Source organism: Thermobia domestica, chromosome 7 (genome assembly GCF_964235325.1).
Source record: "Thermobia domestica chromosome 7, izTheDome1.hap1.1, whole genome shotgun sequence".
Classification (NCBI taxonomy): Eukaryota; Metazoa; Arthropoda; class Insecta; order Zygentoma; family Lepismatidae; genus Thermobia; species Thermobia domestica.
In genome coordinates this window covers 24,678,187-24,695,457 of record NC_137460.1, presented here as the reverse complement: position 1 = coordinate 24,695,457, position 17,271 = coordinate 24,678,187, and the positions used below count along the sequence as shown (strand labels likewise).

The 17,271-nt window shown below is 36.8% G+C and overlaps 1 protein-coding gene and 1 long non-coding RNA gene across 2 annotated transcripts in view; one reads left to right on the top strand and one right to left on the bottom strand.

Moving 5' to 3' along the window:
• Window positions 1-17,271, top strand: part of LOC145689922 (uncharacterized) — a 268,690-nt gene that overhangs the window by 124,082 nt on the left and 127,337 nt on the right. The window lies entirely within an intron of this gene.
• The window catches only part of LOC145688835 (dopamine beta-hydroxylase-like), a 54,243-nt gene that overhangs the window by 20,936 nt on the left and 16,036 nt on the right, over window positions 1-17,271 (bottom strand). The window contains exons 2-3 of the mRNA XM_081763004.1: window positions 9,124-9,270; window positions 2,097-2,357 (exon numbers count right to left, since the gene is read on the bottom strand). Of these exons, the coding sequence (XP_081619130.1) occupies window positions 2,097-2,357; window positions 9,124-9,270 (408 nt within the window). The remainder of the gene's footprint in view (window positions 1-2,096; window positions 2,358-9,123; window positions 9,271-17,271) is intronic.

Sequence of the window (17,271 nt, the reverse complement as noted above, 5' to 3'; positions counted from 1 at the left end):
GAAGGAGCCATTTCTGGACAGGGTGTTGTCATGTGATGAGAAGTGAATCCTATATGAAGCTCCACGACGCCCTTATCATTGGTTAGCATCCCATGAACCGAGTCCAAAACAGCCTAAACAAGCACTGTATCACTGTGTTTGGTGGACTGCTCGCGGTATTGTGCATCGGGGACTGCTACCAGCTGGTCAGAGTATCAATACAACTATGCACTCTCAGCAGTTGAGCCGTGTTCAAGAAAAAATCAAAACTCTTGAGCCAGAACTTCTGAATCAAAAAGAGGCCCTTCTGTTACAAGACAATGCTAAGCCCCACGTGGCTAGGATGACCTGGGAAATCATTGTACGCCTTGGATGGGAAACAATACGTAAAGCCTCTCCGTATCCGCCATACTCCCCGGACATTACACCGTCTGGTTATCACCTGTTCCATTCCTTGGACACTCACCTTAGAGGACGCAAGTTTAAATTCCTAATAGATGTGCAAAATGCACTTGATACCTTCTTCGCTTCACGGCCCACCAAGTTCTAATGCGATGGAACCCTTGGCCTTTCAGAGCGTTGGGAGAAGGTCGCCGATGCTGATGGGGACTATCTTTGATCTTTTAGGTACGTCTTAGGTGACATGTTGATGTTAAAAGGTGATGGGTGAAAAAGCGACAGAACTTTCTTGGTTACCTTTATACTAAACGATTAGTCGAATTATTTGAATAAAGCAACAGGACAACAGGATTTGAAGTAAAGAAAAGTGGAAATGCTATTTTCTGGAAATTACGTAATTACATGACTAATAATCGATATGTACTTGGCTTAATAACATAAGTACAAATCAAAGCTTGGTTATGGGTCTTTATGGTTGTATGAGGTTTTAGCACATATCAAGTCGTGTACGTTCATAAGCCTTAAATTGATACAAACTATTTTTTTCTGACAAACTAATAAATACTACTTCCATTTTCATTTATTTCAAGTCTTCCATTGTATGTACGGTGACGGCCTAACTGGCAATAGAAGGCTGAGATAACTTAATTTGGATTTCGGAATGTGATCAACTGGCTCTGGATTATAAATTTCATATAACACAAAATGCTTCAAGGGATTACAATAGATATTAATTGCATGTAACATCAGACAATGATGACTGGTAAATCTGCTTGTTTGATCAAAGAACGAGATCAGCCACATCAGACGTTGCTGTCACCGGATGACTTCTATTAACAAATACGACTACACGAAAAAGTGAAATACCCGTCACGATATTAGTGACATGTGTACCAACATCAAAAAAGGGGGGAACATATGTCATTGTGAATTGAACAAACGAGGATGGTAACCCATATTCTTCACAACAAGTCCCTTTTTTCTCTGGACGGTGATTCTCGCCAAAATTTGCTCTGTTTAGAAGTAAGGAAACGTTAACAACTGGTCAACATCATTGAAAGAAGCAGAAATGGGTGGAGTGAGGTCATAATTTCTGACAGCATATGAAAATAATTCTGTATTGGATCATGACAGGTTTCAGTGATATAAAGATAAGACCTTGATTCATCATGTTAGACCTTATACACATGAAGAAGATGAGGGATTTATTTTGTAAGGTAATAATGTCCATTCTACGTTAAAAATTCACCTAGTAAACCGACAACTTGGAAGAGCACCATATTCAGAAATTAGAGAGACTAGCGCGACCTCAGATTCGATTCTATCGAGCACATGTGATGGTCATTTTCCTTTTTCTTTCCAGGAAGTGCCCAAGATGTCCAAAGGATCTGAACTCAGATCTAATGGATCTTGTTTATAACCTTATTAACAACATACAGTGTCAATTATGTGAGATGTATAGCAATTTGTGACGACATAGGTGCTATTAGTGCTTGGCTTAAGTTCGATCACATTGCGGGTAAGATCATTGAAACCTTACCTTTTCCGTAAAGAAATTCTACGTGTTCCTAGATTTGCTTTTCATCAATATACGACTCGTATATCGTAATGTAGTGCTCATTACTTATGTTCAACATTTGAGCACAAGTATTTGTTGGTTTTCATTCTACTAGTCTATACCCATTTGTTCCTTCATTGAAGACAAGCAACTTACTCACCTGTACAACGTGATGTTTCTCTGCTAACTCTGGAGGCAATTTGTGTACATGACACCAATAGGTAGTTTCATCCGCTGGCACGTTCACTCGATCTGCCCTGATTTCAATTGGCCAAGTGTTCGGAGGATGACGAGCAGGAGGAGATATGTTCTTCAGCAGTTGAGTCCTTTGCATCCCATGTTCTTCAGAGCTAACATCTAGACCTGGTAGGCGAAACAGCGGACCTCGTCCTCGGGCCCAGACGATGTGAGTAGTTCCTTCCTATGTAGTACAAGAGCAAATTTCATTTCTCCTAATTTAATTCAATTTCTATCTTAAAAAACAAACATTATCATTGAATAAGGTAGCTGGTATATCCACAGGAAGTAGAAAAGGTAAAGTACACTCATGTCCAAAATGATTGTCTCATATCTATAACTTCTTCTTGTAAGAATATAATTTGATAATGATTTCGCAGGGTACTTTTAATACTGATACTATGTGTATAATCGGGAAATGTATATTTGTGGTAAATTTCATAGAAAAAAGAATTATAAATATGAAAATTAGAATGAGTAAAACAAAATGTAAAACTAAATGGACAAGAAAGTTTTATTTTCGTTTTATGTTCTTATTTACTGCTCCTTTGACATGAAATTTACCACATACACGTCTTTGCCGATTATACACATACTAACATTATAGGAAGTACCGGGCGAATTCGATATCAAATTATATTCCTACAACAACATATTTATAGACATGCGACAATAATTTTGGACTTGAGTGTACATATGGTTTACAGGCAATGCTAGTCTCTTCACGAAATCTTGTAAAGAATTCTTGACAAACTGATACGAAACCTGAGGAAAATGTGAAGAAAATAGAACAAAAACAATGTTAATCAAACAAAACGAACAAACTAGGACAGTGCCGAGAGAGAAAATATGGAGATTCAGAACCACATGCCTCAGGTGAAATTTTCAAGTTTATACTAGATAAAATAGCGTCTAAATTTCTTCAAATAAGGACTCTTCTTTTGTAGTTGTTTTTTTATTGTTTTTTTTTAAAAGACATCTCTGTCCTCGATTTTTTAATGCAGCTTTCATTCTGAAACTTTGGTAACTATAGAAGAGCAGTCCCTCAGTACCCCTAAACGGCGTAAACTTCATGAGGACCAACTCCATTATCCCTAGCAGCACAGGCAGTAGACTCAACAGTCTCAAAGGTAAACCAGCCAACTGACAACGTTGGTCCTAGTTGGAATTGGCGGCCTTGCCAACCATTTGCCAACCAACTCAACTGCGAACGTCACTCCTACGAAAAGTAGTTGCTTAAATTGCGATTGGTAGTGCGAGATCGTTAACTGTTGGACGAATGACGGCAAATTGATGGTTGGTCAACATAAACTATAGGATGAATGACGGCTAATTGTTAGTTCGCCAACATAAACTGTTAGATGAATGACAGGAAATTGTTAGTTCGCCAGCAAAAACTGTTCGATGAATGACGGGAAATTGTTGGTTGCCAACATAACTGTTGGATAAATGATGGCAAATTGTTGGTTGGCCAACATAAACTGTTGGATAAATGATGGCAAATTGTTGGTTGGCCAACACAAACTGTTGAATGAATGACGGGAAATTAGTGATTAGCCAACATAAACAGTTGAATGAATAACGGCAAATTGTTGGTTGGCCAATATAAACTGTTGGTTGAATGACGGGAAATTTTTGGTTGACCAACATAAACTGTTGGATAAATGTTGGCAAATTGTTCGTTGGCCAACATAAGCTGTTAGATAGATGGCGGCAAATTGTTGGTTGGCCACTTTAAGTTAATGTATTTATCGGTATTATTTTTATAATTACTAATATGCAACCATGGCGACTTACATAGGCCCTACCAAATGCTGCTATGGATAGAATAAAAAATAAATAGTGGTATATATTTTCGTAAACTTCTATACAAAGATGGAATATTCTCCTCTTCTACAAAAAGTAGGACGACAGGAAACTTATCGAACGCACTAGAACCTTCTTGTCCTTCGGTTGTTATTTTATAAAAGGGTAAAAAATCCCTTCAAGTAAAAATGAGTTAAAGAACGGAAAGTTATGTGGGATATTGATTCCCATTTCTTTTTTCTTTTCTAATTTAAAATTTTCGTGTAGTAAAACAATCTTATGAAAACATTTCCCTCTTTGTTGCAAAAAGCAAGACGAAAAAAGGGGGGAAGAATATAAAGAGTTGCTTTTACCTGATAAGTGTCAGATGCAAGAAAAATCGAAGCCGCGACCTGAGGCACTCTTTAGTATAAAGAATTAAGATGTTATAATTCAGAAACAAATCTCTCGCAGAGTGGTTTCCAATCTTCTTTCCCTGGCTACCCCCTTCGTAAACCCTGCATATTTCATACCTCCGTCCTTCCCGCTCGCTGGTCGTATCTGTTGCTTGTTTGACCCCTTCTGCGATTTTAGAGGCAGCATTTAATTCTCAAATCTTTAATAATAATAATAATAATAATAATAATAATAATAATAATAATAATAATAATAATAATAATAATAATAATAATAATAATAATAATAGTGGTAGTAATAGTAATCTGACATTTTTGTTTATTTATATATCAGCAAGACATCTACACACCCTTGTAGTGCAGAATTATTTTTTACTAGCTTTGTTCTTAATGAAACCACAGTTCTTACTCAATAGTTTTGTGTGATATTTAATCTCTCTCTCTCTCTCTTTTTTTTTTTTTTTTTTTTTACAACATTCGTAACAGTGATGTATTGCTAGTATTTTTCGTAAGTATACACTGGACAGTTTTCAAACGTATAGCGTATACACACCCGTATACCCGGGACCGCGGTGGCTCAGTGGTAGAGCGTTCACCTCTGGTGCTTGGGGTCCTGAGTTCGATCCCAGCCCACGCCAAGTGAACTTTGTGATGGGCAAACACCATGTGTGTGGGTTTTCTCGGGGTTCTCCCACTTTCTTCATTCTGCCATTTCATTCATTTCTCACAATCACTCTCCTTTAACCTAACCGGCATATCCATGAGACCTAAAACTTAAAGATTTCATTTCATTTTACACTCGTATACCCTCCATTAAATACATCCCTGATTTAAAGTGCGTATATGCTGGACCAATGGTTCTCAAATTTGTGTCACGCAGTGTCCTAAGATGTGTCGCGAAATTTTAGAATTTAACCAATTGATGATGCACCAAGGGCATTGCCAGAACGAAGTTAAAAAGATCTGTTTGTTGTTTACAGCAAATTGCTTTGATTTAAAAAAAATGGTAAGTTGGAATGCCTAAAAAGCAAGTTGCTCGAGCCATGATCCTGGATATTAAAACAGTAAGATATTGAATTGAATGATTCGAAGCAGAAGGGAAACAGAGATTACAAACTAAAACGAAAGTGAGTAGACCACAAGTGACAACGGAAGACGAAAATTTTTCGATTATTGAATCTAACGCAGCAAACTCGTTCGCTGTTGCAACGAACCTGAAAACAACTTTAGGTCTAGAATGCAGTGCAGAGACATGTAACTGTACTCATATTATTTGTTCTGCTTTGCAGGTCAAACTAACAGGTGCACATATACAGGCTTGCTTAGAGTTCGCAAGGACGCACATCAAAAAGCCACAAGACCTCTGGAACCGTGTAATCGGGAGTGATGAGAAACTGTTAGTTTATACGAAGGAAAAAAAAAACTGTTAAAACGTTCTACGATATGTTATTTTACAAAGACACACACTCAAAATTGAAAAATTCGCAAAATATCATCACTGTATGACTTAGAGTTCCCGAGATATGGCTCCTTAAATCTCCCGAAATCCCAACTTTTTGGTCAATATCTGGGGAACGGTCGTCAGTTGGCCAGTGGCCACTAGTTACTATTTGGTACCAAAATGTTCATCATCCTCTTAGGTTTTGGTGAATATCAATATGATCTCTTTATGACTTACTGTACGGTTCCTGAGATATGGCTTCTTAAATCTCCCGAAATCGGAAATATTTGGCCAATATCTCGGGAACGGTAAGAGTGACGCGGACAATTCCATCACTTCTTTCACATAGTTTTTGATCCTCTATCGAATGGAGGGCTTAAAATTGAAAAATTCACAAATAACACACACACACACACACACACACACACACATGGAGAATACAGTAACGAACTTTTTAAGTTCGTTGAAAATCTTAAGAATTTAAAAATAATTAGTTAACCCTTTATTGCACGAATTAATTTTGGTTGTGATGAAAATATTTTCTTCTTTATTTCATTATGCATTACATAGATAAATGCAGATAATATCCAATAATATGACATTTTATGTCTTTACTTGTGGGGTATCAAGTTACAGGATAGATGTCATTGTTGTGTTACACTAGTGAAAACAAAGCTTTGTGTCAATATCAGTAGAAACCATGTGGTATGAAAGATTGTGAAGCAATGAATTTATTTTAATGTTAAGAGAACAAAAAAGGTTTTGCGAAAATTTTTGCAAGTGACAAACGTGCATTTTTGTGCTTTCTATATGCTTTTTGACGTTCTCTGACACTCTCTGTCCGACCTATGCCGCTAGATGAAAACTGTGTGGTAGAAAGCTTAACACCATTAGTGCCATATGGCATCGGCGTGCGCTTTTCGCCAATACACACATTTTAACCCCTTACCGCATGCAGCGCCATATATGACACATCCACTTTTTCACTTTAGCTTTTCTGTGATTTATCAAAGGCACCAAATGACTGTTTTGTCTGCTGTGTGAGACGTTGACGTGTATAAATAAGAGATTTTGGTGTCATCTGGCATGTTCTTTGTGAGTTGTAAGTGTGTCATATATGGCACTTACTTATTTCTCGTCGGAATTAAGTGAAAAATCTAAAATTCAAGCTTTAATTCATTTTTCAAGTTCTCATATGATTATTTCCAATACTGATTTTTTTTCGCTAAAAGAAAAAATCACGCAGAAAGGGGGTTAAGAATATCATTATTATTCCTATTGTTATCGATTGAGCATGATGCCAATTGGCATCAAATTGCATTTTAGGGTTAAAATCAAGACAATCTCAATTACAATTTTAACACCATAATGTACAGTAAATACTCTTTCCACTGTTGCAGGTTGAGTGAATGGTAGTACAGCAAAATATGGAACCCTGATGAGCATATGTTCACCACTCCATTGATTAGTGTTCGGTATGTGTATCATAGTGGTGGAGCCATATTTCATCGGGAGTCACCAAACGGTTGAAACAAATCGGAGGAATTACGTTCACAATCAGCCAAAATTGCGCGTGAATCAAGCAAATGATGTTTCTGATCTATGTTCTACTATTTTGGGACCCACTCTCTTACTTCTAATTTCTTGTTAACAATGTGATGAATACACTCCACAGACATTTCTAATATCTCTGAAATCCTCTTCAGACCAATTTATCTAGAGCATCGATTGGTGAACAAAGTCAATTTTCTGGATGATTACTGGACTCTAGTTTTGGACTGCATCCTGAACGCCCTTTGTCTTTGGTTGATGTTCTTCCTCTCCTGAAGTCAGCAGCCCACTTCTTGATCGGCTAGATCAGTGGTTCTCAATCTAATTTCTATCACGAACCCCATTTTATCACATCCTCTTGCCAGCGACTACCTTATAATTTGTGGTTTGTAATAAGCTTGTGTGGGATATTTAATATACCTATTGTGGAGATCACGATATCCATCTATTTCTATAATAGTAGAATTCATTTCTTGAATTTAGTGGATAAGCGGAACTTTCCTAAAAGCGAATGGATTAAAACCAAATTTGGTAAATTCATTTATATTACAAATATCGATCCGATTTGTCATATTGTTTCAAAATGGAGGCCGTTTGAAAATTTTAAAACTTCATAAGTTCCTTAATTTTGGGTCATATGATAAAAAATAAAGTTATTTCTAATTTTGGTTGAATAAAACTTGAACAGTTGTTTAAAAAGTTGTGAAATATTTTAAATGACTTGATAATGTGCATCCCGAAGATTGAACCCGACATTGCCGCACTAGTGAAATCACACCATCCTCAGGTATCTCATTAGCTTTCAATTTTAATTGTATTTCAATATACAAGTTTTGATGCATTCTGTATTTTTCATTAGTTTTATATCGTACCTCTTTCATTTAAATTGATTTTTATTAATCAACTCTGCACCTGTTGAAAATGTTTACTAGACCTATTTTTGATGTTCTTAACAATATGTATAAAAATAAAAAATATATACCTATCAGAGCAAAATTAAAAATAATATTTAAAAATATTTCGGTATTAGATTCTAATTATATTTAATTCTTCCGATTATTTTTGCGACCTCCATGAAACCCTCTCGCCACCCCCTGGTGAAGAAACCCTGGAATAGACGAAGGAATTTGTTTACACATGCTATCATGAAATTCATCGTTAATACCCTTAGAAGAAATAAAAGATACTCGATCAGTGACCTCCTCTCCTGTGAGGTGAATCCCATATTTTCTTGGACCTTCACTCAAACAATCTCAAGCAAAATGAAGATTGTTTACACTTAGGTTTTCAAATTGCAACTGAAATACATACAAGAATCGCTTTATTCCATACTCGAACCATACTCATCTATCTGCCTCTCTTCCATAATGGCCTGGAATCTTTTCAAACCTCCTTCCTATTTGATGTATATACAGCTCACAGATGACGAGAAGAACCCTAGCAGAAGTAGTGTGACGTAGGTATGGGCTCGCCCACTTTTCGCACGGGGGTTTCAAATGACACCACGGAATAGCATACAGATAGCTACTCGGAGTAGCAGACAACATCTAAGTATAGACCACACCTCAAAAACCGAAAATGGACTTGACCGTGTCGTTGATCTTTCCCCGCTACCCCTGTTTTAGGGTTCTCGCCATCTGTGAGCTGTACAAAGACGTGTAGCCAGTTTATGTACCTTATAAAGAAAAGAAAGAAAAAAAATAAAAATGAAATCAATTTTAAATGTGAAGGCAAGAAAAAATAATTTTAAAGCTTACCTCCATAACGTAATCATCATCATCACACGTATCAAAATCTCTGATGAACGTGAATTTCGTGATGTTGTGTTTCCGAGTGAAAGCAAAATCTTTGCAGTCTTGTTTCTTGTCCACATCAAGACGGCCGTTCTCGTCAGTCCAAGCATCCTGAAAGGAAATAATAATAATAATAATAATAATAATAATAATAATAATAATAATAATAATAATAATAATAATAATAATAATAATAATAATAATAATAATAATAGATTGAATTTCATTTTTCATTTGTGAAAGTGTGGTAGATTTGGAGTCTGATTCCAATATTGAAACCAGACAAATAAGGTTATTCTAAACTTCCGTTTATGAAAATTGCAAAACCCAGAACAAATGGCCCGAATGAATCCAAACCTTACGAATATATGTAAGGATGTTGTAGGAGGAAGTGATTAAAATTTTAGATATACGGCGAACACACACACACACACACACACACATATATATATATATATATATATATATATATATATATATATATATATATATATATATACTGTATATATAATGGATGTAGGGCAGGAGTGAAGAGCGTGTGCGGAATAACAAAAGAGTTCGCTGTTTAAAGTGGGGCTTCATGAGGGATCTAGTCCTAGCCCATACCTATTTGCAATTGCGATGGACGAACTTACAAAGGATATTCAAGAATTGCACCGTTGAATGTCCTATTTGCGGATGACACAGTGCTGATGAGTGAGACCAAGCCAGCTCTGCAAGAGAAACTAGATGCCTCAAATCTAGAAAACATCTCAAAAGGGAAGCGTTTCAACTTGGATGACGAACTGAAGGACACACTGGTGGATTGGTCGCTATCACAGCCACAGAAATTCTAGGAACAGGGAATCCTTCGGCTCGTGAAATAGTGAGATAGTTGTTTTCAGGCCTCTGGTGATTACTTTTGAATTACAGTCTTCGATTATACCCACAGTGTCGTTTTGCACCATTTTCATCTGAACACCCCTCGTAGATATGAACATTGATTAAGGAACATGGATGATATATATCTTTTTTATTACTAATGCTAGATATTCAACAATTATTCCTATATGTCTATAAGATTTGAACTTCCTATTAGGTCTACTAGGTACACAATAAACGAAGACAATTTACCAAAGTCAAGAACATAGATTTTCAAAATGAGACGAGAAAAACATTTGAGAATCGAAAGGAGGGGAAAAAGAGAACTCTTCAGGAATTAAGACGATGCTTTTACAAAAATTTACGAGACGAGACGAAAAATAATATTTTCTCGTCTCGTCTCGTCTCATCTTTGGGGGCAACACCACAAGGAATAGACTTGAGGTTTTCGAAAAAAAAATATTTTGAGCAGATAAGAGTTGAGCATATTTATTTACTTGTTTATTCACTAACTTTCATACAACACAAGGCCATTTAGCTAAAATTGGACAACATCAACATTGAAAACACAAATATAACCAGTTGAGAATGCTCTAAAAACATTACCAGAATGAAACTTAAAAAGAATGGAGGCATGGAGCGGGAAGAATATAACTGTGATTGTTCCTAGACGTAAATCTTTTTATCCACGCCTTCTCTTTCTCGCAAAATATCATCTCTCTATGACTTACGGTTCCCGAGATATGGTTTCTTAAATCTGTCGAAATTCGAACTTTTTGAGCAATATCTGGGGAACGATGGCCAATTTCTATTTGATACCAAAATATTCACCATCCTCTTGATACTGATCAACACCAATATAATCCCTCTATAACTTACGGTTCCCGAGATATGGCTCCTTGAATCTCTGGAAATCGGCCATTTTTCGGCCAATATCTCAGGAACGGTAAGAGTGACGCGAAAAATTCCATCACTTTCTGAGATAGTTTTTGATGCTCTTTCGAATGGAGGGCTCAAAATTGAAAAAAAAATGCAAATAACAGACAGACACACACACACACACACAGAGAGAGAGAGAGAGAGAGAAAGAGAGAGAGAGACATAGAGAATTCAGTAACCAACTTTTTAAGTTCGTTGTAAACAAAAAAAGAAAAAGAAAGAAAAATACAAATGAAAGAAAATTCACCTCTAAATTTACAAAATTCTCTTCAGTTGGATTCTAAAGTTTCGTTCAGTAGTAAAAATGTTGAAACCTATTGGAACTGTGTTATAATCTTCTGCTAGTCTGTAAAACAAGGAGCGCTTCACAATAAACCTAGGAGTCTCGAGGTTAGTAAATTTAGAGAGCAAGTTCGCAGCGTAGGAATAATTACGAAGGTTGATCTGCGATAATAAGAATTTAGAACCAGCTTTACCATTGTTGCTCTTACATAGGTAATCAGCTGAGCGACTTCGTTTGTCATTAAAGAGATTAGTTCCTGTCTACTAGAGGAATCACGTAACTCAGAATTCTAAATCTAAGTATGGCAAGGAAAGTTTAAAACCGAGTCAATGCGAGATAGCTTAGTAGGTACAGCCATATTCCATACAGGTGAACAATATTCAATAATCGGGGAAAAAGAAGTCTTGTAAAACATTGTTAACCCTTTGGGGATCCCATGGTACAATTTGTACCATACGGGGTGTTTCATGGTACATTGCGTTATAACTCTCCTATTTGAGCTTTTAAGTTCGGTTTTTCTTTCTTTTCTTTTTTTTTTTTAGTTTAGTTTTTCAAGTCCAGAGGCATTGTAGAAGACCTTACGTATGGTTTCACGCCTTCCTGCGTCGAGACGTAGGAGGTGATGACGTCATAATTCTAAAATATATATATATTTTCTTTTAATATTGCGAGGCCGGTCTATGTTCATTATTTTTGGCGGGCTTATTTTTGCACATAGAAGATTGAAATTTTGCACAAACATTCAGTCCACCGAGGAGTATTTATCAGATTTCTTTTTTCGTACTTCTGTGTTAAAACAGAGGGGTACAGAGGTGCTAAACATTGAAAAAGGGAAATTTTTACCAAAAAATCCCTTTCACGGGATTTTCTCGCCTTAGATACATGATGGAGACAAGTGAATGGTACCGCCTGAAAGGCAGTTCTATTCTCAAGAGAATGATGTGCAAACCATGATCCTAGGGTAATTAGCGATGTCTCAGGGAATGTTTAAAAAGTTCCCTCTGTATACGGGAATATGGGACATTGTCGGTATATATTTTTTTGGCGGGCTTACTTTTGCACCTGGAAAATTGGAATTGTGCATAAACATTCAGCCCACCTAGTAGTATTTATCAGATTTTTTCAGATCTCTGCGTTAAAACAGGGGGTCGAGAGGGGCTAAAAGTTGAAAAAAAAGGATATTTAGACCCAAAAAATCCCTTTTTTCGGGATTTTCCCGCCTTAGATACATGATGGAGATACGTGAGTCATACCGCCTGAAAGGCAGTTCTAAGCTGAAGAGAATGATGGGCGAAACATGACCCTAGGGTAATTAGGGATGTCTCAGGCAATTTTTTACCTGAGATCATGGTGTTTTACGGTAATTTGGGGCATGGTGGGAATTCCTGATAAAATTTCTCTCGCCCTTAGTATTCAAGATAGAAACTTGAAATTTGGCACATACATTCAGTATACCAAGTACTATTTATCAGATTTTCTTTTAGATGGTTACGTTCACACAGGGCCGCTCCAGAGGGGCCCAAAGTGCGAGAAAAAAATTCCCTCCGAAATTTTCCCTTTGACATCATTTTTCCCGCTTCTGGTATATGGTATGAGCATTCAAGTGGTACCATTTGAAAGCCAGCTCCATTCTGAAGAGAATGAGGTATGAACCATGATCCTAGGATAAATAGTGACGATGCAGTAGCTGCTTGACTGAAAGTCTAAAAAAAATAGCCCAAAAAGCCGGGTGCCGGAAAGGGTTAAGAGCAGGGAGACTTTGTATTTCAAGAAATCTAAAAGTAGACTAAGCAGCTTGAACGGCTGTGGATGAGGTCGATATGATGTGATCCGCAAAAAGAAGTTTTTCGTCAAAGACAACACTTAAGCCATATTGTCACGTTAGAAGAACTTGTAGCTGTCATAAAAAAAAAAAAATCTTGAAACCCTACCATATTTCACCGTGTACACATAGTCTTGAAAGGGTCATAAAACATTTTTTTTTTTTTTCATCTTGCAAGGAGTTGAACGATGCGCAACTTTCTGGGACGTCTTGCTTGCTACCTGCTATCGCCCTTCTGCTGCCATAAAAGAAAAAAAACAGTTTAGCCACTTCCGAAACAACGGATTTCTTTGGACAGGGAGGGGGAGTGCGCCAAAATACACTTTTTAATTAGGAGGTTCACTGCTTGTCCACTAGAGTGCAGTACTGCATGTGTTGAGAAACCTTTCTTGGCTTCAAGAAGTTGTAACATGTAAAAAGTAAAGAGAAAGATCGGGTTGAAAGTTTTTTTTTTTTTTTTTTAATGACAGCTACAAGATTCATTTAACGTGGCAATGTGGCTTTAGATTGTTTTTTAGATGAAACCTGTTTAATGAATACATTATTGACCTTAATTGACAAAGTACATTCTTTTTTAAGGAGATAGAAAAGGTAGAACATTTGTTGGGGTTTAAGGTCTGTTCCAGTTGGAGCTCCAGTCACTTAACATATCTATATCAGCTTGCGGTGAAGAAGCATCATCTATGGTGTTAATAACTCTAAAGAGTTTACATTCATCGGCGAAGAGCAAAATATTAGAAGAAGATGTTGAAAAGATGCTAGGTAAGTCATCTATATACAGTAAAAACAGGAGTAGCCCAAGCACACTCCCCTGCGGCACTCCGGATAAGACGGTACTATACGAAGACAGGCATCCAGGAAAAGTAACACTTTGTTGGAAAGAGAGGATCATGCCATGAATGTTATATCTATTAGAGAGTTTATAAAGTAGAAACTTGGTATTTATGGTTTCAAAGTCTTTAGATATGTCAAATTAAACTACATCAAGCTGAGAGCTAGCCGTTATTGTTTGGGTCACACGTGTGACTGACACTGAAAAATTGGTGAGACACGAACGTCCAGGCAGGAAACCATGCTGAAAACTGCTTAGAAATGGTTTGACAAAGCTGTATATTCTGTCTTTAACTATTTTCTTGCAGAGAATAGACACAGAAGAGAGAAGAGAACTTGGTCTGTAGGAAGAAACTTGTTTTCTATCTCCGCACTTGAAGATGGGTATGATATTGGCAGCCTTCCACAAATTGGGAAAGGTACCTTCCGAGAAACATCTGTTGAATAATAACGACAAAGGATAAGCGAGTGAGTGTGCTGTGTTACAAAGAAAAACTCTACTACATACGAGTCAGATCAGAAAGCTTTTCAATTTTGAGCTTTAAATGCTACTGTGAACTACAAGGATATTAAAGTAGATATATCAAAAATTATAAATGACACGACGCTCGTATGGAAAAGACTCCAAGAATGAAGTTCTTGTCGAGAAATGTAAGAGAAAGATATTTTTTGTTGGTACAAGGAAGAAAGTGCGAGGATAATAAAAACTAAGAACTTAGGGAAATGGCTGATAACAAATCCAGTCTGGATTGGATTGGCAGTGATTGAATCCAATGCATAGGATTGGCTACGACAGAAGAGTTGATAACGTCTCGTCTAGAAAAAAAGTATCGTGAAAATGATCTCGCTTCGTCTCGTGAGTAACCCAGCTAATGGAGAGTTTCTGCCGTTAAAAAAAAAAAAAAAAAAAAAAAAAAAAACCTTCAGCTTCTTGTAAGTCATAAAGAAAAAAATGAAACCCTTAGTTTTACGTCCCACGGTTATGCCGGTTAGGCTAAAGGAGATGGTGATGATGAGAAATGAGTGAAATGAGGGAATGAAGAAAGTGGGAGAACCCCGAGAAAACCCACGACCTCGGTGTTTGTCCACCACAAAGTCCACACGGCGCGAGCTGGGATCGAACCGTAAGTCATAAAGAATTACTAAGTTATCTTATATACAGAATAGCATGTTCGCGCCAAGTGGACTTTATGGTGAACAAACACCATATGTGTAGGTTTTCTCGGAATTCTTCCCTTTCCTCTTACTTTATTCGTTCTACCATTGCATTCATTTTTCATCATCACTGTTTCTTTTAGTCTAGCCGGCATAATCGTGGGACGTAAAACTGAAAGATTTCATTTCATTTTAGAATAGTACGTACTCCTTTATTGCACGTAGTCTCAAGTTCCATTCCAAGTGGGTGAACATCAAACTATGGATGCATTATAGTGTTTTGGATTCCAGTTTAAATTGTAGGTCCACGTCTCATGTAGCCTCGGTGCTGAAAAAGGACACTAAATTTCAATAAATAAAAACAAACTCCAAGACCACTCAATTATCCTCTTCCTCCTTGAATTAGAAGCTTTTAATTGTCTTTATCCATGACAAAGTTCTTGTCTTTATTCGTAATTTTGAGTTGTTTTTCAACTGGCTTTATCCATGACTTCAGAAGTTAGAATTCTTATTGTCTTTCAAATGTCTTTATCCATGACTTAAGAGTTCACAATTGTCTCTCAGTTCTCTTTGTCCAAGTTCTTAATTATGTTCTTTCATGATTTAGAGTTCTTAATTGTTTTTTGATTGCCTTTACTTATGAGTTAAAGTTCTTAATTGCCTTTATTCGTGATTTAAAGTTCTCAATTGCTTCAAAATTCCCTTTTTTCCATGAGTTAGAGTTCTTAATTAAGGAGTTCGATGCAATAAGGACGTAAGCCAGATTACACCCTTTTTGCATCAAACTCATAAGTGGCTTTTACCATTCTTGTTTAGCCTCCTGTCAAAATTTCAACTCAATATCGGAATAAAATGCTACATATTACATTGTTTTGTGTAAGAAAACAACACTACTTAAATTTTCAATATTGTTTTTCTCCAAATGCATAATTCAGACTTACGCTCTTATTGCATCAAACTCTTCAATTGTTTTTTTTTTTTTAATTGTCTTTATTCATGACAGAATTCTTAATTGTCTTTCAGTTCCGTTTATTCAAGGCTTAATGTTCATAATAGTCTTTATCCATGATTTTGAATTTTCAATTGTTTCTTGACCCTTTCAGCAGATACCATCACATTTATGAATACGGGTACTACTTTCAGTTGTCAAAAACGCCAATCAAAGGATTTTAGTACACAAATTAGCTACAAGCACATTAGTGTGTGTGTCTAAATGATAATTGAGTTGAGTTGATTTTAGTTTAGCGTCCCGTTCAGCAGCGAGGCTATATGAGACGTGGACCTACTGATTAACGTGGAATCCGAACCATATGAGCTCCCGCCGGGAATCGAACCCGGGTCTCCCACGCCAAAGGCGCGTACGCTAACCGCTTAGCCACGAAGGAGCTCTCTCTGAATGATAAGTTGTCAGGAAGTGAATTGCCATCTGTTGAATATATTAGAAATCACAATGTTTATAAGTAGTGTGTTCTGCATTCACAATTGTGAGAGTATCTGCTGAAAGGGTTAATTGTGTTTATTCGTGACTAAATAGTTCTTAGTTGTTTCTAAATTGCCTTTATGAATGACTTACTGCACGGCTATTCGAAACGTTCGCTACGCGTTTTTATGGCTCATGTGTACGCTTGGAATACGCTGCCCATGTGTTTAAATGTGGATGCCTAATCACAATGCGATGCTAAAGCAATAAAAACGCACAGAATACGTAGGCTCGAGCTTATTTGGTGCGTTTCGGAACAATAGACTGCCTGCTGTTTCGAAATCAGTAAAATGTTTCCAAAGGAAGAGAAAAAAGAAAACACGTGTTGCTAGGCAATGGGATTTTAGAAAAAAAATACAGCTGCTCGGAAGATGCTTTGTGCAGAGTACTGGAACTCTGCTAATATAAAGTATGTGCGTGTATAACAAAAGAAATTTCATAAAAATACAGGGAAATTCCGAAAAATAAGCTAATCACAGAAAAATCTATGTAACACAATAGGGTTATTTCTCGTGATTCGCATGAATGAGAATAAGGATGTGGCAGTAAGGCTTGGAAACCTTGACTGGCTCATAGTATGATTTATAACTCTGGCGAAAGTAAAATTACCGAGTAGCCACCTAGGTCGCGTTCGCTGCTGAACCTAACGCATCGAAAACGCATCATCGAATAGCCATACACTTAGAGTCCTTAATTTGTTTCTATATTGTCTTTATTATTCGTGAGTTAGAGTCAACTGCC